The sequence below is a fragment of the Pezoporus flaviventris genome, unplaced genomic scaffold (assembly GCF_033815535.1).
Source record: "Pezoporus flaviventris isolate CSIRO_AGI_PZ_B2104156 unplaced genomic scaffold, CSIRO_AGI_Pfla_v1 ptg000007l, whole genome shotgun sequence".
NCBI classification, from domain to species: domain Eukaryota; kingdom Metazoa; phylum Chordata; class Aves; order Psittaciformes; family Psittacidae; genus Pezoporus; species Pezoporus flaviventris.
This window is the reverse complement of record NW_026892555.1, coordinates 28,968,456-28,996,244: the sequence shown is the minus strand read 5'-3', so window position 1 is coordinate 28,996,244 and position 27,789 is coordinate 28,968,456. Positions and strand designations below refer to the sequence as shown.

At 40.4% G+C, this 27,789-nt stretch overlaps 1 protein-coding gene across 2 annotated transcripts; it reads left to right on the top strand.

Moving 5' to 3' along the window:
• ZBTB10 (zinc finger and BTB domain containing 10) lies at positions 1-27,258 on the top strand. 2 transcript variants are annotated; one of them, XM_061448220.1, is made up of 5 exons: positions 1-1,274; positions 8,123-9,020; positions 21,664-21,771; positions 23,250-23,425; positions 26,000-27,258. In XM_061448220.1, exons 1-5 carry the CDS (start codon positions 348-350, stop codon positions 26,303-26,305), a joined length of 2,415 nt encoding a protein of 804 aa, XP_061304204.1. In that variant the 5' UTR covers positions 1-347; the 3' UTR covers positions 26,306-27,258. The 2 variants fall into 2 exon arrangements, with proteins under 2 accessions (XP_061304204.1, XP_061304203.1); XM_061448219.1 differs by having other exon boundaries at positions 3-1,274; positions 21,664-21,837.
• Positions 27,259-27,789: the final 531 nt, after the last annotated feature.

The following is a 27,789-nucleotide window of genomic DNA, read 5'->3' as shown; positions in this document are numbered from 1 at the left end:
CCCCCCGCTCGCGCTCCCCCTCCCCTGCGGCGGCTCTCCCGGTGCATTGTGGGAACAGCCCGTTGTTCATTTGCCATTCGACCCGATCCGGGGCCTGTAGGGACGGAAGCGCCGCCGAGCGGGATCCATTGTGGGCAGCCTGCGGCAGTGATCTAGGCCGGAGCCGGGGCCGGGGGGGGGGGTAGACGCGGCCGGACTCTTGTTTTTCTCGCGGCCGCCACCCCCGCCCTTCCCGCACGGCAGCCGGCGCCTCCTTCCCCCGTTCCCGCTGGCAGAGCCCTCGGCCGGGCGGGGAAGCGGCGGGGCAGGGGCGCGAGGCGGCGGCGGGCGGGGGGCGCGCGCGCGCCATGTTCGCGGAGATGAACCGGCGGACGCTGGCGTTCCGCGGCGGAGGCCTCGTCACCGCGGCGGCGGCTGCTGGCGGCGCGGCCGAGGCCTGGGACCGGCAGGACCCCGAGCCGCTGAACGGACGCGGGGCGGACGAGGAAGTGGAGCTGGAGGGGCTGGAGGCCGAGGAGCTGGAGGGCGCCGCCGACGAGAAGGAGCTGCTGCTGCCTCAGGACGCCGTGTTGCCCCCCGCCGCCGGCCCCACGTTCGCCGAGAGAAATCGCCGGACACTGGCCTTTCGGGGCGGTGGGGGGCTCCTCGCCGCCTCGTCTGGCGCTAACAATGGCTGCGAGGCCTCGGCCTGGCCGCGGAAGCACTTCAATGGGCGGGGGGCGGACGAGGAGATGGAGCTGGAGGGCGCGGAGGGCTTGGAGCCGGAGGGCCTGCTGGAGGGGAAGGAGCTGGTTCAAGACGGGGGCTCCCTGAGCGACAGCAGCGACGACGAGGAGGACGGTGAAGGGGGCAGCCTGGGCGACGGCAGCGGGGCCGAGGGCGGCAGCTGCAGCAGCAGCAGGCGGTCGGGCGGCGATGGAGGGGACGAGGCGGAGGGCAGCAGCGTGGGCGCGGGCGAGGGGGAGAGCATCAAGCACTTCCCGCTGGCCAGGCCCAAGTCCCTTCTGCAGAAGCTACACATCTCCTTCCAGGGCTCCTGGCTCAAGGAGTTCCCATGGCTCTACTACTGCCAGGAGACCGGCCTTATGTCCTGCGCCTGGTGCACGGCCGCCTTGGCCGCCGCCGCGCCTCCCGAGCTCATCATAGCCGGGGGGCCCCTGCCTGGGGGACACGACGAGCTCTGTAAGGGCACCCGCAACTACAAGCGTGCTCTGCTCCTGCGGCACCACCTCTCCGCTGAGCATCGCCTCAACGAGCCCGTCAACCCCGAGCAGGTAGAGTTGGGGCGGGTTAAGCACGGGTGGGACGGCGGGCTCCCCTTTAGCTTAGGTGGCTGTTTTTTTTATGCCCACTTGTGTTAACTTAGTTAAATGGCTTCCTGCGTGTGGTGTTGCCTGAGGGGCTCGGCGCGGTGCTCTGCTATCCCCGGCGCGGGGGTCGAGGCGGCTCTCGGTTTGGGGTGACGCTTCCATGGGGTTTGGGCGGTCACAGCGCTGTCAGCGTTGTCGTTTTGCGGCCCCTGAACGCGAACTATTGTTTATGGCTGTGCCTGGCTAACGTTACCCGTTCGAAGGGAGCGAGTGCTGTTTTCATTAGTTTATGTTGTGAAGATAAATCAGTAACGTGGGAAAAAAAGTTGCGTGCAAATAGTGTCGCAGCACTGATTTAACACTCGTTACAACTTCCTCCTGCGGTAACGGGGAGGAGGGGGTACTGTCCGGCTACCGACTGCGTGTGAAATGGGTACTTGCCAGCGTGAAGGTAGAATTACTTTGCTGTTCTTAATGGTGTGGTCCCCGCGCACTGATCGGATAACTCTGGGTAGTCAATCTTCTATTTATTTTTTTTTTTTTTATTCTCGACTGTATTGCTTTAGATTGAGTTACTGAGCAAGAAGTCTGGAATTGCTTGGTGTGTGTTAGAGATAAACATGTGGTTTCCTGAAAGCCATGTTAATATGCCAGCTCTCCTAAATGCTTTAGGACTAGTGAAGCTCTTCATGTTCCCTGCTAAACTTAAAATTACTACGTTTCCTGGTTGCTCTTACGAATAAGGCAGCGTTAACTCCACAACATACGTGGATGGAAAGCTCCTATAGACTACTTGAGCTGAATCGTCAGCGTTCTGCAGCCTTTCCTCCTAAGGAAGGGAAAGGCTGCACCGCGAAAGTTCCCTCGGGTCGCCTACCTGGCGTTAAACTTTTCAGCTGCCGCAAACCGACGTGCTTCAGGTTAGGCTAATACGAGAGCTGTTGAGCTGATCTCGATTTGTTAGCTGTAATTAACCCTTGATCGCTCCGTTTTTCGCTGTTTAGAGCTAAGTTGTAATTAAAACACTCACCACCTTGGTTGTACTGCTGTATCTGGAGTCCAAATTGTAGTGCAGTAGTTAAATGGATCTTATTGCTTGAGTGCTTTAAGGAGCTCGGGGTACCTTGGACAAGAGCTGCTATTCTGATGTTTAGTTAGGATATCGGGATGGCAGATAAAATGTTAAGTGGGACATACGTTTTCTTAGAGCTAGTTGAAAAAGATACGCAAGTTTTATGTGAAACTGCTGCAGGACCGCAAGGAAAACCTTACAGAGCATAAATACCAGTTATCAAATATTTTTGGATTTACAAATGAAACATTCATGTTCAAGATGAGTAATTACCTTTTTAGTAAGTGTATCTCTTAAGGCAGCTATTGTTACAGACATTTCGTGGCAGTAGGTCTTTTTATCAGTTTCCTCCAATCTGGGATTTGTTTTTTAGCCAAACTTGCTTTAGATAACTTGTTTCTGATTTTGAAACTTTCATAATTAGTTTCTTTAGCCTCTTTGTATCTTTGAAAATAAGATTTTTAAAAATGTTTTTGCAGTGTATTCCTTACCACTTTGTTGCCTAGTTTCTAACTTTTAGTCTTGAAGATATGTCCCATCATAGCATAGTCTTACCTGTTACTGGATGTGGCTAGTTCATACCACACTTCAGAAGTTTCACTCACAGTAAGCTACAAATAAACAAAAAAAATTCGAAATCTATTCCAAACAGTTTTTCCTATTGAACTTAGTAGCTTTTTCGTTGTGTTCCTATGCCTAGTCTGTTGTAAGACTGCTAAATACTGGGAGGTCGGAAGGGGGATGAAGTACTATTGGCTCGTGTGCCACAGTAGCTTGAAAGTTCATGCAAGTATTTATTTGAAGATTAGCCTTTCATTATCATGAGTATCTTTATAAACAATGAGCCTCAGCCTTTATACCACTGAGAATTTAAGAAAAAGTATTTGTAGTAACTGTAATAAATGAAACAGTAGGGCAGGTGAGATGCATCAGTAGTTCTTTTGTGCTGTATTAAAGATAAGCTTCTGTGAGGTAGCTGTACAGAGATCGGTGTTTTCAAGTGGGTAAACTGCTGGATGCATCCCTGTGCAATTATATTTCAGTTAAAAATTTCTCTCAAGGGAAAGAATTGCAGTTTTTCGAGAGTCAGTGTAGTTTTCTGTCTTGAGGTTACACTTGGTTAATCAAAAATGTGATCAAGAATCTCTGTTTCTTTTGGCTTTTCTGTTTAATTTCCATATGCTTTCACACTTTTAATAGCACTTGAATTTCTTGATACATATTTTAAATAAATACCAAAACAATAGACCCATTTTTTTTCCTTAATGCCATGATACCAGATATTTGGAACAAAAGTAGGTAATTTGTACCCTGACCATATTTCCAATGTACATAATGAGGCAGAAAAGCCATTTAGATTTAATGAAACTTAGGAGAGATCTTTCAGCCTTTGTGTTTAGAGACAACACACATGTATTCTTGACTTGACAAGCTTCAACTGCAGGGCATGTTTAGCAGCTGCTAATAAACATATGGCATAATGCCACTGTTTGAGTGTGAAAAGGAAATTGTAGGTGTTAAGACAGTAAAACAGTGGGAATTTCTATAGGTCTGTTGGATATTACACTCATGAAGAAATGAGTGATGATTTTGGTTTATTTTTGGGATACATTTAATTTGGAATGCCAAAATACATCACAAGTGGTTGCAGCTGTTGTAATTTGAGGGTATTGAGCTGTCAGTTGGTGCTTCTTTCTAAGACAAAAATCTTGACTTATTTTTTCTATTCTAATTTTTAAAATGTCTCCATTTTAAAGCTTAGCAAATGATACAATCTGCTTGAAACTACCTTTTTTTTTTTTAATAAATAGACTATTGTGTTGCAAAAATCTTAAATAAACATTTACTGGGAAATCACTGTAAAAAAAAAAATTAATTCTGTGATGAATTTAGATCCCCAGATGCAGATTTATTGGCTGATGTGGGTTGCTTCTCTCGAAGAAGCTTCTTAAAACGTTTTCTCTCTGGACATAATTTGAAGCTGAGCTTTGGAAATACTGCCAGAAAAGCTTTCTCCAGCCTAGCAGGCATGTTGGTTTAAAGCAGAAGCTCTCCAAAAGGAGGAAGGCCTTTGATGTGTTATTTTTATCATGTGAACTGTAATTGTTTGGGTTTTGTGAGCTGTGATGAATAGAAGTCATGCTTCAGATGTAGGAGTTATGCTGTAGTATTCTAAGTTAAAATCTTGAATTACTCTTAGCAGAGCAAAGAAGTTGAGGAGTCGGGCCATCAGAGTAAGGACTGTCATTTACTGTTTGTTTGGTTTTTTACATGTTTTTTTACTCGACCTCCTCGAACTACTCGTTTAGATCTTAAGCACTTAATGGGATAGTTTGAAATCGCTTACATGCCTTAGCATTGCCCACAGAAATGCAAAGGCATGCAAAACGGTAGAAGAGCATTATGTGTGCAGCTGATAGGACCATATTTTGAGATAATTTTCCTCTGTAGCAGCACGTGCTCCCGATACTCTTTTGTTAGAGGATCCATTTTTCAGGATGAGAATTAATTTGGGGGCATAGAGAGCTGCTGTAGAGTAAGGTGTGGTAGTGAGGAAGGGATTGCAAAAAATGTGGCATAACTACTTTTCATTCTGTCTGAGATGGAACTTACGGTTAGATTGGTTTTGCTGCTCTTTTTCTCTCTTCTTTCACCCCTCACTGTTCTTGCTCCCAGGGACGGAGTATATGCAGATGTCGCAGGCAGAGAAGGAAAGGCAAGTTTCTAATAGCAGAGATTTGTCATCTCTTTCTGCTCCTGTTAGCTTTTAGGCAAGTTTAATTAGTGAATTATACATATGAAAGTAATTTAGGTGTATTCAGATGAGTCTAACTTAATTGAATATTGAGTGATGCTAGTATTCAGTTTGTATTCTGAAAAATACAGTCTAAGCGAATGTCATTAGTTTGTACTCTTATGATGTGCCATGAGCACAGCAAAAGTAACAGAAGCTTAAAAACACATTTTTGATTTTCTGTAATTGTTTTTTGAACCTTACCTGTTATTGAACTGTATTGTACTTGCTTTGCGCAGAGGGGAGGTGCTTAAAACTCTCAAAGGGACATTGTTTATTTCGTTTTTCTCATGGTAAATGTCAGTTTTACTTGTCAGGCTTGCTGTGCAGAGGCTTGGTAACAGTTTCATTTCATTTGAGGTGTGGCATTAGGGTTAGCTACTTCCATACCAGCGGGCAAACAGTTGTTTCCAGTATTACAGTTAGTTTTAAAAATCTTATTGTATCCATTTCTGCAAAGCTATAATGTCAATCTCTTTTCACCACCACACATACCTATAGATTGGACATTAGTTGAATAATGTCTCTTATTTTTCACTTGGTCTTGTGGTCTTCTCATAATGAAAACTTCAGTCTTGAATTTCTGTGGCACTTCTGTGATCCACAGCTCCTTTTTTCATGATGGCTTGTTTCCTTCTTAGGAAAACAACAAAACACCCCCATTGTAAAGCTCTGTTTCTCTTTCTGTCAGCTTGACTGGATACATACACATGCTCAGTTAAAATGTTACATATCTCTCTCAATTTTTGAATCCAACATGTGTAAAAAGAAAATGGCTGCAGATTATTTTTAAATTTTATGTGGTGTTTAACATGTTCTCAGAGAATCAAATTGTCAGCTATAATAGCATCTACCTAACATTTATTATATGAGGTGCAAGTCACTGATGATTGACTTTGACTAGAGTGACAACACTTTAGCATACGGTAATTTTATTTTAATCGGATCCAAAGTCAGTGTAATTGATGTTTTGAAACTACGCAGTACTCTGTTGCTGGAGTGACAGGAAGCTAGTCCAGATCTGAAATCTGTTGAGAACTTGGAGTGATAGACATAGCTGTCACACATTTGGGATACACTCTGTTTCAGAGCTCTGATCTGTTGGAGTACTTGGGTATGTCAGGAAGTACACAGGAAAAAATTAGGCCAAGGTTGGACAAAGATCTGTTGCCTTTTTTATTTTTTTTTCAGAAACTAGTTGCTTTTATTTCTACCTTGTCACTGAAGTGTTTTTCTGAGTAGGGTAGAGATTTAGACACAAGTTCAGTGTGACAGCAATCTGAAATATCTCTGCAGGAGATGCTGAAATGGTACAGTGTCTGTTGTGGTTATACTGGGCATTATTTGCTGCCTATAGATGTAAGTATCAGTTTAGATGATGTAGTTGCAGCTTCTGTTGTCATTCCAGGGATCCACATTGAAATTATATATTGAGGTGAGTATTAATTTAATGCACTAATTCCTGTGTGATGGAAAGTGACTTTTTATTTTTTAACATACCTGGTTTCTGCCGTAGTCCCAGATTAAGGGTAGTGCTTATCTGCAACGTATGTTTTAGCTCCACTATAGATGATGGCTCATGACAGCATTAGCATTACGTTATTAATGCTGATTTCAACCTGAAATGTTGAGGCAGTTGAATTTTAAGGATACCTCTAGCCCCCAGATCTGTGATTTCCTGTGTTTTAGGAAATGAGAGGTAAAAATAATGATGGAGTCGGCAAAAGCTCATCTGTCATCCGAAACTGTATTTGAGCCAGCCAGTTCTGTTGTTATTTGCTAGGGAAGAAGAGAGAATCTTGGAGATCCAGCATAAAATGAAACACTCATCATTGCAGCTCTTGATGGCAGCATGTGTCAGTGAATGTAAGCATGGTGTCAAACCTGCTAGTCTGTGTTGTCTTCTGCTTCCTCCTAGCTGTTCCTTTGTAGCAGCTCTGAGTTATCATTGTCTAAACTTCAGTTTAAAGTTTTCTAAGTGCTCTAAAATCCAGTTCAGATCTCTTCTTACTTACCAGCCTCTCACTGTCTGAACTAATCTTTCATAACAAGTAATTTCCTGGTGTTGGTTTGTCTGATAGTGCTTTGAGCAAAATCTTCAAACCACATTTGAGATCACATCTGAAAAAGGTTGTAGAGAGACAAATAAGTACCTATTGTCTGTGTAATAAGCATGTACTAGTTAAAGGTGTTGCTACAAGAAAATTTCAGTGGAGCTTGATTCAGGAAAATCACAGATAAATAATGCAAGGAAGCTTAAGTTTTGTTTGGTCACTGCAATATTCTGTCACTTGTCATGTAGTACATCTGTTTAATCCTAACTATGCCACAGTTAGAAAATAAAGAATAAATACTTGATGTGTAGAACTGTATAAGAAATACATCTGCTATTATAACTGCTTCAGTGACATACAAAACATACAAGCCAGATTGGGAGATACAGACCTAACCTTTATGTATTCATCTTTCATCATGAGAAAATGTTGAATCATTTATCAGGGTTCTACTTGCCTATTTAAGTGGAGATTTCTAGGGAAGAGCTGGGGGTTAGATATGTGAGAACCATCTATTTAAAAACTTTAGAGACTCCTGGATCTTTAATATATGTATGTGGGTTAAGAAAAACAAGTACTTTACACTCAACTAAATCTTCTTACTTTTGTCTAAAATGTCATTTCCTTTGCCCTCAAGGAATTCTGCTGGTTCCGGTTTTGTGTCAGATTTGGGGGCAGAGGGTGCAGAATGAGATCGTGATACTTAGTTTTCAGAAGTGTATTTTTTTTAATTATATGTCCCTGCCTGCCTTTGTGACCAAGAGCATAAATAAAAAAATATCGTTTAAGTAAAATTATTGTGAGTTTAGTTTCATATCCGTATTATAGTGTTGGAGGACTAAGGAGAGCGTTCATTAAGAGGTAATTATGGTTGTGGTTTTTTTAATTGCAGGAGTCAGAGTTACCGACAGAACTGAATAATGAAGGATACTGTGATTTTAACAGCAGGCCAAATGAGAACTCTTACTGCTATCAGCTCCTCCAAGAGCTCAACGAGCAGAGGAAGAAAGGCATTCTTTGTGATGTTAATATTGTTGTGAGTGGGAGGGTCTTCAGAGCTCACAAGAACATCCTGGTTGCAGGCAGCCGCTTCTTTAAGACTCTGTATTGCTTTACAAACAAAGAAAGCCGTAACCAAACCACTGTTACCTATTTAGACGTTGTTGCTGTTCAAGGTTTTTCTGTCATCTTGGACTTCTTATATTCTGGTAACCTCGTGCTTACGAGCCAAAACGCCATTGAAGTGATGTCAGTGGCCAGCTACCTTCAGATGACGGAGGTCGTCCAGTCCTGCCGCAACTTCATTAAAGATGCCTTAAACATAAGCATAAAATCGGAAGCTCCGGAGACCGTTGTAGTGGATTACAACAGAAGATCTGTTAGTAGGGATGGTTTGTCTCCAAGGGATCAGAAAGTTGCCAGCTTCTGGGCAACACGAAACCTTACCAACCTGGCAAGTAGCATAAAAACTGAGAACGATGGTTACTCGATTGATGAGGGCCAAATGGAAAGTTACCAAATGAATGACTGCAGTTGGGTCCAGGACAGCTCACCTGAAATGGCTGAGAATGAATCACAAGGTGAAGGAAAAGTTTTTGTATGGAATGACATGGGTGCACAGGGACAATCGGTTCAAGAGCCTGGAAAAGCAAGAAGGAAAAACCAAACTGCAAAGAGATTTATTTATAATATACCACCTAATACTGAAGAGAACTCAGAAGATTGCTCAGTGTTGCAACCGTCAGTCCCATATCCAGAAGAAGATTTGTCATTTATTAAAGAAGAAGCAGGTAAATTTTGCTTAATGTCAATTGTGTTGGTTGAATAAAGTATATGGCAATGTAACCTTTATAAGGGTGTGTTGGATAGGATCTTTCAGTAAAGGTAGCACACCAGCCAAGTTACTAAAGTAGTAATCTGCTTTAAACCTGATTCTGTGCAAGTTCTTACATTTACATTTAATCTGTAGCCACTAGTAGGCACAAAATTGAGGAGTGAGAACTGGTGGCTGATGATGTTAACTGGTAGCACAGGGAGAAAGGGCTGTTATAAATTCCTTTCCTGCACTAGCAAAAGGGGCTTCTACCTCCATCAATTTGTGCTGGAAAATAGCTACATTGGACAGGATTGTGTAACTTTTATAGCTTTTAAAAAATGTTACACTGCTAGAAGTGTGTACAGGTTGGACCAGATGATCCTTGAGGTCCATTCTGACCTGGTATTTTGTGGTTCTGTGATCCTTCTGGTGGTTTTCCTCATCTGAGTGTTACACACAAATAGAAGTCAAGTTTTTATTGCTGTTTATGGTAGGGTATGTGGGAAGCTACAAAATAGAGCAATCCTGGTTAGTGTAATAGAAACTCTTAAAGCAAACATGTGAAACTGATTGGAAAGAGATGCCACAATGACATATAGTAGAGGGAATATATTCTTATTGAACTATTGTTTAGTCAAATCCAGAGAGTAAATTCACAGGATATTTTTTCCCTTAAAGATCTGTGGTTAATCTAAATGCTAGAATAAGATTAAATATGTTTTCTACACAGATACAGTTACACAAAGATTTATAAGCAAGACTGTTCACAGTATAATTGGGATTTGGGGCAATATAATTAAGTTCAGATTTTAAATTTTTTTAATTATTATTATACTGTATGAATAGTTGAAGTATCTGTTTGAAGTGCTGCCATTTACCTGTATTGCTTTTAGATGAATTATCAGTTTTGAAAATGTACTGCAGTTCAGGAGTCAAAGGTAGGTTTGAGACATAGGTGGAACCAAGTTCTTTGGTTGGAACCAAGTTCTTTCTGTTGGAAAAGCTTTTTAAAACATATGCCCCCTTCAGACATCAAGGCACTGTAGATATCCTCTGCTTCTCAGGCTCAAGGGGTAGAATTGAGAGAGGAAATAAAAAAAAAAGCAAAAAAGCACTCTCACCTGTGGGTACGAGTATTTCTGGATGTTTTTGTGTTTCAGTGACAAAACAGATTTGAAAGCAGCCTGAGTTCTGGGAGGGTTCAGGAACCTCTATTTTGGTGGAAGGAAGGGTGACCATTGTTTCCTCCTGTACCCCCAGAATTGTTCAAAAACAAGGCTGAAATAAATGCTTTCAGTAATGGCAGGGGCAGGCCGTTTCTCCTGGGGCCTTGCAGTGCCTCTGCCCATGGTGGTGCAAATGCCCATCCACGTGGCTAGCAGTACCCAGGTGCAAGCCCGCAATAGCCAAAGAGCAGCTCAGCAGAGGGCATGCGATTGTTCCACTCTGTGCTGTACCCTACTGTGTATGTGCATGAGCACCAGTGACTTGTGACAGCATAGATTAATGAAGAGTGGAGCTATGGATGTATACATCTAGCATGTGAGCAGGGAAAGCCAGTACAAGATGCATCTGTATAGCTGGCAAGCAGTGTGGCACACCAGGGAGCAGCTCTGGAGAAGCAGCTGTGCTGAGGAGCTACCATTCATTCTGTAATTGCTTCAGGGGTTTGCTTATCTCTGGTCTTCATCTCTGAATGCAGTGGGTAGATCTACTTTAGCTTTGCAGTTCAGCTGGAGAGAGTGCACTTCTAGAGCGAGTTTCCTGATTTTTCTCATACCATCTAAGCTTTTTCTAAGGTTTCTTCTGGCCGAAGTGAAAATAGGAGCTGCCTTTCAGAAACATGCTTGTTGTGTGCTGACTGCACACAGGTCCACTGCCAGGTTAGATCTAGCCTTAACTAAAGCACCTTTAGATGTTGAGTCCACAGCACCCACGCAAAAGACATCTGCCCATGCTGCTCTGTACTACTTGCTAATACAAACTTAGTTGCTGTGACATGAAAAAGGGCAGCAGAAGGACTGGAGTAGGAACTGAGGACCTGTATATTAACTACACAAACATCAGTTTCTGACACAGTTTAGCATGTGTACTTGTGGGGTAGATATTCAGCCTCTTTCTCTGTTGGAAACACCACAGAGATTATATCTACTAAATGATGTCAGCAACAGAAATAAATACATGTTTGCATACTGCATAATTCGAATATGTGCTGTGGAGCTTCCTTGAAGAAATAATGGAGAATGCAGTTAAACAAGTTTAGTCCTTGTTCAGTTCTTTTGGACAGAAGCGCCAAGGTTTCCATTAAGTCACTGTGCTAAAGAAATTAAATTACAAAATACATCCATGCAACATCTTAATGGAAAGAGCTGTATTAGAGGCCAGGAACACACTGAATTTGTGCTGTGCTGTTTGTCCAAAACCACTGAAAGTTCCATGATTACAAGGGAAGTTCATTTTATTGTGTCAACTCATGATCTCTTTGGTACTCTTAGAGCGCAACATAATTGGTCCCAAGTTAAAAATTATATGTCCTGTTAGTGTTAGAGCTATTTTTGGAAGCCATATGTAGCATTTCTGTAAGACCTTTACTTTTATGAAGTTCTTGTGTACATGCACATTCTTTAAGACAAGAAGAGATATTGGAAGCAGGTCTTGGTATAGCTTGACTTTCACCCATAGTTTGTGCTTTAGCATTCAGTTTTCTTTCTCCTATGTTCTGGCAAATTTTTCTTTGCTCTGTGGATAGATTCTACCGTTAAACGCTCTGCTTTCAATTGCTTCCTCTATGCCCAAGAAAAGGTGGAAGAGGGAGGAGTAAAGAACTGGAAGAATGACAAGAATGAGCTGTAGAGTAACCTGCAGGTTATATGGTAACTTTTTAGTTGTGGATTAAATTTCTGGTGGAGATGAAAAACTACCAGAAATAATAGAAACTGGGAGTTAAAAATGCGTAAGAAAATCTCTTCTGGAAGAAATAAAAGACAATGGTGTGAGAAGAAAAAAAAAAAGCATAGCAAATTCTTATGATGAAAGTTAAGGAGTGCACTTTTTGGTAGCTAAAAGGGAAAGAATGAGCTGATTCTGTTATGCTTTGTCATGGACTGATGGGGGAAACCAACACCAGCTGTGGTTATGTGTCCTGCTACATGCAAAGTGAGTTGCTGTGTCCTTGATTGCAGTTTTGGGTTGTTTGGTGGTTTTGTGAGAAAGACTTCCCTACTACCATACCTATGGTCTATCTAAGAACACTCTTCTCACTGTGAAATTTTACCCCAGAAGTCCCTACCGTGTATTCTGTAGTAAATGGACTTTCCAGTTGGGTACTGCTAGGTAAGTATTAGATAATCAACAATAACAGTGTTCTGAACTATCTGCTACTGCTCTTGTCCCAGTAAAACAAACGTATTTTACTGCTTCTTGGCAAATGTGTATTTTCCTCCAGGTATCCATAAGGAAATGCCACCTGCTCCTTCCCCTTACCTTGTGCTGCCCAGTGAGTTTATATTTAACACCTGCTCTGTAAAAGTAGCACTTTGGTGAGTTTGAGAAAACTCCATGAAGTTGAGATGGATTTTAAATTACATGTAGTGTCTTCAGTTACCTACTCTTGCTGGAGCTTTCAAGCCTTTCTTCAGTTTTAGCTGTACTGATTACAATAGCCATGTTTCTTTATGCTGAAAGTTATAGCTATCTTGCTATTTTCCCCATCCCTAGCAGTTGATAAGCTGCTAAAAATGTCTTTATTGTTTAGAGCTGTGGTACATCCTGCAATTGACCATTTACCATGGTGAAAATAACAATTGGCATCTCTTGGCTTCCAGTTCACAAAACCTCAGTGATTCTAATTCATTACATTCTTAATGTCCATTCAAAGTTGGCTTTTTATAAATGTCTGTCACTTCTTGAATTTGTTTTTCATTTGGGTCTGGTTTTTTTTTGAGTGCAAGTGTCTTATCCCCAGGCTTCAGAACACAGTTGAGAAGTGTATGCTTATGCTTTTTGGAGCTGACAAAGGAGACTTGTATGTAATATCCCAACATCTTTACAAAGCTACCACTAGATTAATTGTTACCATGATTTTTAGGCTAGATAATGCTGTATCATACTGGGGGAGATGGGTGGAGAGTGGGGGGGGGTGCTGGTGGTTAGGGAAAGGATACCAAGGGCAGGATGAAAACAGCCCTTTTGTGGAACAACAAGATTTCTGAATGAGTTTGTGAGCGTTCTTAAAGATTTTAATTCGACTTGTTATAGAAGCAACTACTTTTCAGAAGGATACAAACATCAGGTAAACCTGCTTACAAATAATGTCATGACCAAAACTGTGACCAGAACTACATGAGGGGCAGCATAACACATATAGGCAAGGTGGATGGGTTGGGGAAGGTTATGTGGTGTCCACATGCCTTTCCTACCTGACAAACCCCTTCTTGTCTCTGTGCTCATGAAGTGCAGGGAATACGTTCTCTTTGTCAATCTGAAGTGCTGATTTGATTTTTCTGCTAACTTGTTTATCAGATGATGATGATGACAGCAACTCCATTAAAGAAAAAAAAAGAAAAGCCTTTGTGTCTTCTTGGTTAATTTGAGGGCATAACTCCAGTCACAGAAGTTAGCTGTACTATTTCTTCAGCTAGCTTCCCTTCTGCATCTTAGAGATGTAGCCCAGTAAGTCAAATCTAATTAATTTTAATTAATTTTATTGTATGTTGAGCAGTGGGATGTTTCAAGTCCTTTTGGATTGTAGCTGATTTTCAGAGTAGTGTGGAGCTTTGCTTAAAAAACTATCATGAAAATTAAAATGCAACTTCCTTTAAAAGCTTTTTTCCAGATAGTAATTACCCTAGAAAATAGTGTATTTATCCACAGCCTCTTTATCTCCTACTACATGCTTGTCTTCACATATCTGTCCATTCCCATATGATATTTATGAAGCTAAATGTCCACTAAAGTGTATTTTTAAAATACGCTTTATGCTTCACTGATACAGTACAGAAAACCAATGGTAGGTATCCTTTAGGTTTTCTGCGTTGGAAACCAATTCAGTTACGCTACCATAACTCTTCAGAGAGCAGTCCTAAGCTAGAGTCATGTTGTCGTGAACATAATAAAAGTATAAATTCATCAGTTCAGTTACTCTGGGCTTGTAAGGCTTAGCGTGTTTTGAAGTTTTGGGTTGGTTGGTTTTTTGCCTGCTCTAAATTTGAGAGAAGGAGTAGGTCATCCTCAGTGTTGGTAGCTGAGTAGAACAGGTTTTAAGTGGCAAGTAACTTGGCTAGAAGACTTCTCTTCAGCTTCTCTTTTTCAGGATCTCTCCCTGATGAGTTGTTTTGCTCACTGCCCAACCATTTATTCTCTGTGCACATTCTGGAATTACTGTGTGCATATCTTGTAGTTATTTTTTGGGTGGAGGAGAGAGGTAGGCAGCATTTCTTACTTGTGCCAGTTTCTGACAGGTATCAGTAAATGTATCCAACCAGAAATGTACTCAAAGTAGAAAGTTTATGTGAAATGTTGGAATACTATAGCATAGCAAGCTTACACTTGTGTATTTACCCTAAAGCTCACTGTAGTGCTTGTGGTACATGTGTTCTGGTAGTACAGCTTTAGCAGTCAATTTCACCTGAACCATACTAGTCTTCATTGCTGCAGCTTTTTAAGTTGCAAGCTTTATTCTGTTATACTGAACAGTGGAGAGGGGATGTAGCAAGATCAGAGTTGCCATTTTTAGTGTAAAAACGTAGCCACAATTGCTGAACTTTAGTCACTTCCGGTAGTACCACTGCTGGGGGGGGTGGGGTGGGGTGAGGATAGGGTGGTATTGAGGGGATGTGATCTTTAAAGCTGGAAAAAAACCCAGCCTATTGCTAAGCAGCAGCTGTCTTTTGTGGTCAAGTCATGTACATGCAAAGTATGAGCTACATAAATAAAGTCAATCTCATACACGTTTGCTTACTTATGACTTGAGTTGATCCCCTTTCTTCAGGATGTAATGTTGCATGTTACTTTGTGAGGAGAGCATGGTACCAGACTGAATAACTTATTTTCCCAGGTACTCCCAGATTTTATTATGCAGAGTTCTTGAGGAAGTATTTGTGATTGGTTTTAGTTAGTTTGGTTGGGGTGTTTTTGTTTGTTTTTTTTTAATTTTTTTTTTGGTTCATTTGTGTTTGGCAGGTTTGGGTTTTTTTTCCCTATATTTTGGTCTTTTTACAGACTTGTGCCACTGTCTTGTACCTGGCTTAAAAGCCCGGTGTAAAGACAAAATTCCTTGGTATGCCTGGACACAGTTAGGCTTTGGCAAAACAAGTCTGGAATAAATGCTGCTGAGATACCAGTTCAACACAAGGGGTTTGGTCAGTTATGATACTGCTTCTAAGACTGTCTGTGATTAGAGACACCAAGATGAAGATCTCCTTAACATTTCCTTTCACTGTTTTAGCATAAAAAGTTGTTTGGATTGAAGCAGTCTCTATACAGCAATGGTATCTGTGCTTATCTGCTTATATAAGTACAAATGAAAACCTGTATCTGTTCTCAGTGTACTTGTGTCAACTACAGTGACATCAGTGATCTTCAGTTGTGACGCTCTTCCATTTCTTGTCATTCAAGCTGACATTTAATTCTTCAAGAAAATGTGTTTGTAAGCTACAACAGGTAGCTTATAGAATGGTAGCAGTAGCAGTTATCTAATGCTGATGCACAAAGGAAATAATGGCTTTACTGTGTAGAAACCCCTTATATTAGGGCTAAGATGAAAATAAACTTAATTTTCCTATTTTCTTAATTGATGCTTTTTTACCCCCCTAATTAGGAAGAAGCTGACAGCTTTGAGGACAAATCAAACTTATTTCCTTGGATTTGTTCTGCAGTCACTTTTCCAAAGAATTAGCAAGGAAACAGGAACAGAACATGATGCCAAAACATTTAATTTGGTTATCAGAGTATCTAGAGTGGTTGGTGGCTTTTACTGTATTGAAGAATCTTAATTCTAAATGCCAGTCAGTTTCTAGGAGTTTCATGCAGCCTTTCAGGTGTTATCTCCTTGAAAGTCCTACTTATATTAACACTTAACTTGAGGTACATCCTTAAATTGACTTGTTGGCAGTGTTTGTGATCTAGCCCCTGAGCTCACAACTTAGTCCTGAAGTTTATTGATGAATTTATTTTCTTGACAGTGAAGTCAAGGAGGGCTCTTTTCCTGAAAATAACTAGCAGAGTCTCATATTGTTTAATATCATCATCAGTGATGGGGATAGTAGTACAGAAGATGCTGTCTGCAAGGTTTGCAGATGACATCAAACTGGTGGGAAACATTGCTGTGCTGGAAGGCAGGGCTGGGTGGCTGTTCAGATGGACCTCAACAATCTGCAGGAATTGGTGAACAGGAGCCCCAAAGATGCTGTGCAAAGATGAATGTGCAGTCCTGCATCTGGAAGTAACAGCCTAGTGCATCAGTACAAGCTGAATGCTATGTAATAACTGTCAAAAAGAATGACAGGTATTTGTGGACAGCAAGCTGAACGTGAGTCAGTACTGCATCCTAGGAGCAATGAAGGCCAGCCTCATGGTGGTGGTATTAGCAAGAACATAGCCCACAGGCTGAGGGAGTACTCCTCTACTCGGGACTGGCAAAACCACATTAGAAATTCTATGCCCAGGTTAGGGCAACCCAGAGCATGCTGGCAAGCTGGAGGGATTCCAGTGAAGAGGCACTAATATGGTTAGGGGGGTGGAGAACATGAGGAACTAGATTTGTTTAGTATGGAGAATCACTGTAAGGTGATTAAAGAGAAAATGAACCTAGCTGCCTTTCAGGAGTGCACAGGGAAAGGGCAAGAGTCAATTATCAGAAGTTGAAGCTAAGGAAATTTCAGTTGTATATTAAGAAAACTGTTGGCCATGAGAACAGTTGGGTTGGAGCAGATAGTTTAGAGGGTTTATGGAATCTCCCGTCCTTGTAGATTTTTAGAGCTTGGCAAGGTCCAAAGCAACATACAGTCCAGCTTTGAAGTTAGCCCTGTTGTGAGCAGGAGGTTGAAACTCGGTGACCTTCAGAGGTCCCTTCGGACTTAAGTTTTTGTTTGAGTCTGTGATAGTCCCTGGAGAACAGTAACTCCCCCACAAATAAATGGCCTGGATGAGGAAAACTCTTACTATCATGTGTTTCACTGATTTAGCCTTTGTGGGGAAGAGAGCAACAAAATAGTTTTCTAATGTGAATGGCACTCCTTTCTCAGGAAGGAGTTTTTCAGGGAATAAATGATAACTAAGTGGGTGGTATATTTGGCATCAGTTTGATGGTGTCAGGGTTCCATAGTGATAGATCTGCCTCCATAGTCAAGGCAATAAAACTATTTTGTTTGTTTGTTTTCATGAATGAGAAATAGTGAAAATAAAGAGCAGTTTGGATCAGTACGTAAGATTGCTTTGGCAGAATGTCTTAAATTTGTCTGAGCCTTCTGTTGCAAGAGGCAGTTGAGAAGTAATATGCTTTGACCCCTTTTCAGAAGCAAGGTTAAAGCTGTGAGTAGTACTCTGGAAACAAACAGAATACAATGTATTTTCTTTCCCCCACCTCCCCAGTATGTCTGTCTGTGCAGTGCTGTTTTTTATGTCATGTTACTTAACACAAGCAACAAATCCAGCTCTCTAATAGCAATCCAGATTGCATCAGTAGATTACCACTTCTCTCTTCACAATCCTTGGAAGCTATGGCCTAATTGCTTGTCCTGTCTGTTTTCTGTCTGTTTTTAATTGATGTGGATGAGCAGTCAGTGCCATAAAACCTGGTGGGAAATAGTAGTATCCTCTCATTTTCTGTTGTTGCTGGTTTTAGTGTTAAGGTGTATAAAGAAAGCAAAGGTTAAGTTCTTCAGGCAACTGTAACCAGTGTGAATTTTTGTATCTTCTCTCGGTGCACCCTACCTCCATGTCCCTTTCTGTAATGACCTGTTCAATGGCTTCTGTCATTGGTCTTCTCGTCAATCTCCTGGATCATTCCCTATTCAGTAATGTCTCCGTCCCCAAATAGCTGTATATTTATTTCTGGTTACAGAAAGACGAGAAAACCTGTCAAGCTGAAGATGTTTCTGCTTAGATGAGTTCTTTCTGGTGGTACTCCCCTCCTTCTTGCCTTCGAAACTGAAAATCCATGTGTCCCACTTCTGGTTGTCCTTTTTCCTGAGAACAAGCACGGTAGAACATAAAATCTTTCCATAAATGTTTTGTTAGTTATGTAAAAGCCTACACAACCACTTCATTGTATGTCAGACTGTCTTTATCTCTTCTCAAATGGACATCTTGAGAATTTTAGTGCTGATAGTTAATCAGCTTATTTGTATCCTGGTTTGGTTTTATTAATTTGGGTTGGTTTGTTATGGGGCTTTTGTTTGGTTGGTTGGGGGTGGGGGAAGGTGCTTAGTTTGTTGTTTTTTTTTTTTCTTTTTAAGATCAGGCTACTGTAAAAACTGTAAAAAGTTATTCTTTGATCAGAGAAAAATTGTATTCAGTTGACCTGGTCTGGAGATACAGAACATCAGTGCTCCTAAGTACTCTGTTATTTTTTGGGTTTGGTTTGGTTTGGTTGATTTTTATTTTTTTTTTTTTAAGCTCTTTCCCATTGCTGTCTGTATTTCCCCCTTTGCCCCCCACCCTCAGTCTACCAGTACAATTGCATATGTAGTTGTTTTCAGTCCCCTGTCAAAGTCATCTGACAGGAACAGTTTTGCAAGTAGATTTCAGGGGGCAGTAGCTTGGGTGGGAGGAGGAATGGGAGCAGATGTTACAAGCCAGAGGGGTCCATAACATCTTACAGTTGGCTCAGCTACGGCCAGAAGCTTGTCTCACTGTAGGTTCTGTGTCTACTTGGGAAAAACCTAGCAGGGGCTGGGTATTGCACTTCCAGTTCCCAGTCTATAGGAAAATCATGTCTTTCCTATATGGATGAGCCATTAGGCATTAAAAAATTACCTTTTTCTTGTTGTTTTGGACACATTGTATGTGCACTTAATCTAGAAAACAGGTTTTCTAGGTCAACGAATTATTCTAAGAGTAAGCATTAGGTTTAGTTATCTGCTTAGTCCTGTATTGTGCAGAGACTGAAGTGTCTGTAGCAACCTCTTATCTTTTGTGGTATCAGTGCCAGTGTTCTTTCATGTTATAGCAGGTTTTCTTTTAAAATTGGAGGTAGAAAGATTTAGAAGCTATTATCTACACTACAGCTCTTAATTGTTTGGCTCTATGCCGAGTCTTACGTTAAGATCTAGACCTGTGCAGGGATTTGAGCTCCTAACTTCCTTCAGACTTCAGTACCAGCTGTGAGTATGAATGTTCCTAACGAAATTCAATTTGTGTTCTCTTGGATCCAGAAGAGCTGTCAAAGTGACAGTGTTACAAATGTGCTTAGCTTGGTACAACTGTTATTTATGGTCAGTCTTTGATGTATGCTTATTTTGAAGAAATCTACATGATATTTGTTATGCAGAGCATATACATGACATCTGTTTATCGTATAGATAATTCCTTCCATAAGAGAGGTGTGTGTGATTAAAATATTTTGATCATTCATCTTCTGGTCAACTAAAGATGGAACAGCCCTATTAGAGGGGAAGACCCTATAAAGAAAATGTCTAATATTTAAAACAGATTATAGAATATTTTTGCTTGGTTTTGTTTTTTCCTGCTAATTCCTGAAGCCTGCTTTAATTTGGAGGCTTTTAGCCTTGAAGTCATCTTTGCTCTTGCCCAGACTGTATCACTCTTTCTCACTAATCCTTTCTTGTGTGTTGCAGAAGGAAGTTTGACTGCTCACCTCAAAGGAATGTGTAGTTGGCATGTCTGTAGGGTATCTGTGTTCTATTCCTTGAGCTGCTCTGTGATGCCTTTGCTGGAGTCCATAGCTCCAAGTTAGTGTAAGGAGTTCTTGCCTCTTTTGGACATAACAGCTATTAGAGTCAATAATAAAAGAAAAAAAAAATTTCCTCACTACTGTGTCTCTTAAAGGAGGGGGAGATTTATTCCCTTCTCTTTGCCCTTCTTCCTTTCTATACCAAAATAGCTAGGTGCGTGAGCTAGAACAGTGGGATTTCTCTTCCTTCGTCCACTCAAGCTCTGCTTTTTAAAAGCTCCAGTGGAATACTTATTTTGGAAGTCATGATACAGCTTTGATTATAGTTTGTCATTGTCTAATGGATAGGATGGAATTATAAACTTCCTATTTGTTAATTGGTATCCTTTTGAACTGCCATCTTATATTGCAAATGAACCCACTGCTGCCAAATCTAATGCTGCCTGAGCAGTAAATGAAACTACTGTATATGTCTAATGCTGTAAGGATTTGTAATCTGTACTTTTTTCCAGTAAAACTAAGCTGGGAGGGAGTGTTTCAGTATGCAGTTTACCATGAGCTGCATGTAGTTTACATTAAGAGAATTTCCTTTCCCAGGAAAATCCTTGAGCAGTATAGGGACAAAGGATAGAGTCTTTGGAATATTAAAATGTACAGTCTCAGACTTTAAAGTAAAATGTATCTATTTGCTTCTCACATGGGTGACATTGGGAACCGGGTGTGAGGACCTGAGCACCATGCAGACAAATGAAAGGAAATCTGCCAGTTTCCACTGCAGTCTGTTTATTTAACAACTGTGTGCCTGTGAGGAAAGTAATGGATTTATAAGTTCATGTTTTCCAACAAACTTCTGTCTGGGGGAGAGAGGAAGAATGATTTGCACTCTTGCCGGAAGAGTCTTTGCCCCTTAAATACAATTTTGTCAAATGCCTAGTGTAGCTTTCTTATGTACTATTTATAGTTCTCTGTGATGTGTAGTAATGATTCCATGTTCACGCATACAATTCCTCCTTGTTACAAAAGTATCGGATTAAACAAGCAAGGATCTCTTTAAGGCGTTGTTCACTTCTGAATTATTTTGTTCTTTTAAAGTGGGGAAAAAGCTATGAAGACCATGCAAACTGCATGAAGAGCTTGTCTAAAGACCAAATGTAAATATGCAAACTAGTCTTTTAAGATGGTATATTATGAGTAATTGTGGTCTCTTGATTTGATGTGGTTACAGAGTAATGGAGATGATTATTCAGAAAAGGGTTTAGACATAGCTGTAGGATACTTCATACAAATAAAGGTACTTTTAAGCACTTAATATACCACTGAGATATTTTAAGGCAATAAAGAAAATTACACCTCCATTTGAAAACGTTTACTTTTGTTCAGCTGACTGCCTGTGGTAGACCAGATGAAGTCACTGCACAAAGTAGTGGTAAAGAGCATTCAGTGGAAAACTTTTTAGCCCTGTCATGATGATAGTGAAGGAATAAATATCCTTACCATTGAAGTTCCTGTAGCATGAAAAAGGCGTTGAATTTTTTGCAGGACAGGGAGAAAAAATGATGCTGTTCAGAGTAGTTCAAAAGTCTCATTTAATTGAAATTAGGAATGCAGTTATTCATTTCAGTATTGAAGATTGTGTGCAAAAAAAGATAATTACTATTTTTAGCTTTGAAACTTTTTTGTCACCGTTTAAAAAGTGTATGTATTTCACTAAACATCATGACTGATTAGAACCTGGGAAGCTAAAGTAAGACTGTGTCTGTAATAGGTACTTCAAGTGACTTCAAATATGGACTGATGCCGGGTACTTCAAGTGACTTCAAGTACGGACTGCTGCCGGGTACTTCAAGTGACTTCAAGTATGGACTGTTGCCGGGTACTTCAAATGACTTCAAGTATGGACTGCTGCCAGAATCTTGGCCAAAAGAAGCTTGGGAAAATGGCAAGTATATGTGATGGAGAGGAGGTTGGTTTTTTGCCTCTCATAGGGGTTATCTTCTGTCACTGCTGCTAATATTTGATTAATTTGGTTAGAGATTTATAAGATCAAGTACTTACATCATTATCTTCCACTTCATTTGCCTTTCTGGGTAACGTAAATAGGAATACTTCCTTGGAGGGAGAAGAATTCAGATGTATGGAGAAGTAAAAACAGAACATGACTTAGATCAGCTTTTGTGCCCGAATAGGAAGATATTTGAAGTCTTTAATGATCTGATGGCTTCCCTCCTCCCTTCCCCTTAGTAAGGTAGCTATAGATAAATGGGCTTTGAAACTCAACACTTTGAAGATACAAAGTTAAATATAATTTTAAAGGTAGATCTCTGAACATACTTCCTGCTATTAAGAATACTTCATTGCAGTAAAGGTTCTGAATTCAGTACAGCCATAACTAAAGCCCTCTTCAGCAAAACCTAGTTGCATCTTCTACTCTTTTGCCGTTTGTGTGCTTTTATTAATAGTTCAAACAAGCAATTATTGGAAATTATTTTTCCGTCTGAAAAAAAAAGCACCATCAGATCTAAAATAATTATTGCTAGATCCTTAAATTATATAATCTTCAGTGAAAAGAGGATCTTTGGGACTGGATAATAGTAATGCCTACATCTTCTCTGTAACTTTGAGCTGTTACTGGGATGTGGTTTATGGTTTACTGTAAATATTTTGATTTTTATAGAGGAAGAAATTGGGTTAGAAGGTGAAATTCAGTAGCAGGCAAGGGATTAGACTTTGGGTTTTAGGAGGTCTTCTTGGTCTTAAACCATTAAATTTCCATGTATTTTACGGCCCTGATGTCAGCCTGTCTGTCATATCCCTGTTGATGTGTGTAAGAGTGCAGTGTACCTTGATAAACTTACATTTCTTCATGGAAGCACGTAACATTATGTTGTCATGCAGATTGCATGAGTGCTCTGATACACCAAAGCAAACTTTTTAATATTAGCAAACTTAACCTCCATGTTATGATGGGTTTTGAACCTGGGAGGCAGCATCTTGGATATAGGCATTCTAATCCAGAATACAGTGTTTTCTGGTATAAGTGACTTCCAGAAAACAGAATACTGCTAACTTGTAGCTAACTTACATAAAATTTCTTTTCGAAGAATTGATCTGTAGTTGTGTAGTAAAAAATCCCTGGTTACAAGTAGTTATTTTTCTAGCAAGATCATACATGCAGGACCTACCAGTATTTGTGGTTTCTGGATGTGGACGTTGCTGTGATTTGGCTGATGCAAAGTCATGTGGGTGCTTTATTGTTTTGGCACCTGTTTAATTTTGTGCACCAGACAGTACATACTGAATTTATTTTTTTGTGTGTTTCTTCAACTTTTCTCCTGATGGCTTATCTTGTAGGTGATTCCTCTGCTTTAATCATGAACAAGTTGAAGTGTCCACACTGTAATTATGTAGCCAAATACAGAAGAACACTAAAGAGACACTTGCTCATTCACACAGGCGTGAGATCTTTCAGTTGTGACATCTGTGGGAAGCTGTTTACTCGAAGAGAGCATGTAAAGAGACATTCCTTGGTAGGTAACCTCAAGTGTGTGTATGTGTGCACATGTACAAGTGGGTTTTGCATTTGTTACAAATGTTTTGGAAGTTGGAAGAAACACTGTTCTCTGATCTGCCATAATGTAAATTGTTTTAATCTAAAATGGGTGAAGATAAACATCTCTTTATGTTAACTACACCTCTAGTATTCTATCTCGATGGAAAATGCAGCATCAATTAAGACAGTTGGAAGTCTGATAAAGATGTGATAAAGAGATGCATTATATCTCAAGTATTCTATGGGTAATGAAAGGGAGTCTTGGCTTAGTGTTACTGCGGTAGAATAGCACATCTTGTTTTATAATGCTGCATCACCGTTTTCTGTGAGGTCACTTAATCAGTTGCAACATATCTTGGTGAAGTTCTGAAATACTTCACAGCTGGACAAAGCTATAGTATAGTGTCTGCTCTAAGATTTAGGAAAGAATGAAAAATGCAGAAAGTAAATGTCCTTCTGACTTGCATTCTGCCACTACCATAATCAGCAGTTGAGCTTACACTGTCCTGTGCATGTTGCATAACTCAGGATTTGACTTGAGCATTGTTTATCTGAGGATCCAGAGACAGTATTATCTGCCTTGGGTGTTGTGCAGGTACTTTGTAGGAAATGACTTCATTATGATATTAACATAGAAAATCCAAGGTATATTTTAGGGGAGTAATAAAAGCAAGATCATGTTGGTGATGAGAGGGAAATTACATTTCTCTAAACTGTGATTTTAAAAGAAGCCCTCATTTTTCAGATACTCAGTACATGGAATGGGGTAAATTGCACTACTCCATTTTAGTAGCTTTCCTCAGTCCTTTGAGAATCAATGGATCACCTTGCTCTCTCATGAAGGTGTTCCATAAGTTTCCGTAATATCCTCATAACTGGCTTTTTGTTTCTCAGCAAGCGGGAGGAGTGGTGGTGAGCTTCCAAATTTTAATGCAGATGCAGAAAGACTTCTTGTGCATGTCTTCCTAACTTTATTTTTTAGCTTTTGCTATCATGAAATGGACGTTCTGTTAGCCAGTAATATTATTAAAAGTAAGCAATAATCTGAGTCATATCAGGATATAATTCTAGCAGGTATTTCTAAGACCACTGTAGTAATTTTAAGTACTGCTTAAACTGCTGTACAGGTAGGAAAGGCATATATTAATAGCTCCTATGTAAATTTTAGAACCAGCTATATATCTTTCCACCCTGTTACTGCTGCCTTTCTTCACCAGGTGGTGTAGGAGGAGGAAGGCTTAGATGCCTGAAGGAACAAGAATACCTGTGATGTCCGAAAGGCATTCTGTTGTGTAGCATGCATAGATGACTGCAGTGATGGAGGTAGCAATGGTATGGGGAGGGCAGATAAATACCACCTTATTGGTGGTGCAGCAGCTACTTTACTTCTTCCTTTGTGGCTCACCACAGATAATGGCAACAGTGGATAGTAGTCAGTCTACTAGGAGGTGTAGAGTGGGACGTCAGGTTTCTGTCCTGCACTTTATGACTGAAGACTTGTCTCTCCAGGAAAGGAGTTGGAGTCATACAGGGTGAAAGTAGCTATAGAGTAAGTTCTATACGGCCCTGTGCTTTCACTGAAGTGTACTCTCCCTGATGGAGCTGGAACACCTTCCTCCTCACACCCCTCCAAGAAACACATTAAACATTCTGCTTTATGTGAAACATTATCATAACAAGCCTAGAGGCTGAGGGGGGAAAAAACATGTTGTATCATCTGTAAAGATTACACAGCGGGACTAAAGTGACTATTTGTATCTTGACCTTGGGCTTTGGGTTTGTTTTGGTTTTTTTTTTTTCCCCTCATCCAGGTGGGAATTTGTTTTATCTAAAATGGCAACTGTTTCAGTGTGACCTCAGGTAAGATGGTTGAATAAATAGTTGTAGTCTGTTATGAGGACACCAGATAGAAGAAAGAAGTTTTCAACTCAGTTTTTTTTCCAGGATAACTATCGTCTGTGAATTGTATAAGTAACATATATACCCGAGTTCAATTAAAATTCAAGTTTAGTCAAGTCAGCCAACAGCAGCCTTCTGATTTTACACACAACCTCACTCTAAATACAGGACATAAAATTCCCCAGAGGAACCTGGAAAGGTGACGTTGGGTCTGCTTATGTTGGGAGGGGAGGCTTCTTCAGCTCTTTGAATTCACACACAATTTAACTCCTGCTTGTTCTTGAAGTTTCTAGGACTTAAAATTGTAAAGGCAGTTTTCTAGATGAGAGATGACCCTGTGCACAGCACAAGTGCTGGCTTTGAGTTTTGTTCTGTACACTGAATAGTCATTAAATGAGCATTCAGTTGCTTATGAACCAGGCAGTTATTCAGCTTCTTGCTGAACAGTGAGCAGTTAGCTTGGTTGTAGGCAATAGATCATGGAGTCAAAAAGGACCTCTAGCAGTACTTCTTTCTCTGAACAGTGCTGGGTATCTTTTGGAAGAGTTAAAAAAGTGAATTTTTTTTTAATTAGCAATTATTGGTTTCTAGTCCTGAATACCAGTGCAACCTGATAGGCATATTTTCAGCTGTTAATATCTCTCTTCCGTAGGTGCATAAAAAGGATAAAAAGTATAAATGTATGGTGTGTAAGAAGATTTTCATGCTGGCAGCCAGTGTTGGAATAAGACATGGATCACGACGTTACGGCGTTTGTGTAGACTGTGCAGATAAATCTCAACCTGGAGGGCAGGAGGGAGCAGACCAGGTACAGGACACAGATTTCCCTAGGGATGAAGAATATGAAGAAAATGAAGTGGGAGAAGGTGATGAGGAGCTTGGTGATGATGTAGAAGAACAGAATGACCAGTCTCGATGGGATGAATCTGCAGAAGCTTGTATGCCTTTAGATGACTGACAGAGCATATGACTTCAAGGTGCCACAGATGGACACTATATGAATTGACTATTTGAATTTTTTGGACTGAAGGCTTGCGAAATATGGTACAGGCTGGATGGTAGTTATGTTGCTGTGAAAAATGTAGGGTCAAAGCCTTATAGCAAAAAAAGGATTATTAATTTTTTTATGATATTTGCACAGGACTGTACAGCATACAACCATTTGGTTGAATTATACAGAGTCCTCACATCTACAGTCAGTTATCAAAAGAAAAATGTATTTTTTATTATTTATAGGATATAGCTACTTGGGTCCTATTCAGACATAGTAGTAACTGTACGTATGTTACACATTCATGTATCTGTTAACATGAATGAAGAAAATTGCAACTTGGTATGGAAATACAGATTTCCCAAATCTACTCCTACTTTGTCAGTGAGCCAGAGAATCTAATTTGGGCTAGTGGCTCTTGTTTCCACAAGCATGTCTTTGCCATACAAATGTTACCTCTCCCATATGCTGGTAGATGAAAGCCAATCATTTAAATATGCAGCACAGATAATGCCAACACCATATTGAAATTGGGTTTTGAAACTTGTGGCTCTGTGTTGGCAGATGGTATAGGTGATAAGCACTGGAAAAGTTAATAATGGCATTAGTTTAGCATCTGTTTCTTCACAGTTTTGAGTTTTCAAGAAGGTTGTTACTGATGTGTCAGTTCCAAAATGGTTTTGCAGAAGAAATGACCAATAATGGAAATAATAAACTGATCACAGCATGGGTAGCTCTTCTGCCAGTTAGTCAAAAGAGATAGTCATGCTAAAAGGTATCTGATGTAATAAGGTTTTCTTCCTCCTCTAAGGCCCCCTTCTCTCAGACTTTTTGACTTCCCTGGTGTATACCTCAGTCCCGTAGAATAAAAATACAAGAAATGGAGAAAGTGTCATATTAAACAACTTTTCAGTTGATAATTTCTTACTTGTCCAGTTTTTGGCTAGTTTGTGATGTGAATTGGACACTAGGCTATTGTGCCCATTGTTCGTCATGAAAATGAACACAGACTTTTTTATTCTTTTGTACTTAATGGGGTTGTTGCTAGTGTTTAATGTAAACCAGTTACACTTGTCCACTTAATTTGCTGCAATTATTTTTTTGTTAAGAAAAAATGGAAAGTCCAAAGCAAAATAATGCTCTTTGAGTTTCTACCTTTCCAGGTGACCTTTCCCTACATTCTTTATTTCAGATTTTCTCGGAGGCATTGAAATTTGCATTTCTGTCGCCACATGGATTTTTATTTATTCCCCCCCCCCAAGCTTCTAATATTGTACTGATGATTTTGGCCTCTTTCAAAGGGAGGGGAGAGCGTTACACCTTCATCTTCAACTCCTCTTGTGTTGTCTAGTCTAAGGCAAATGAAATCAGGCTATCACTGGAACAATGCATCTGATTTACTATGTCACAACAGTAAATATGCAGAGCATTTATCATGACGCATAGCTAGG

Coding starts and splice junctions, on each gene's coding strand:
- ZBTB10 (XM_061448219.1), top strand. CDS start 348: ATGTTCGCGGAGATGAACCGGCGGACGCTGGCGTTCCGCGGCGGAGGC. Junction 21,838..23,249: donor AAAAGAAGCTTGGGAAAATG/GCAAGTATATGT, acceptor CTTATCTTGTAG/GTGATTCCTCTGCTTTAATC. Junction 23,426..25,999: donor ATGTAAAGAGACATTCCTTG/GTAGGTAACCTC, acceptor TCTCTTCCGTAG/GTGCATAAAAAGGATAAAAA.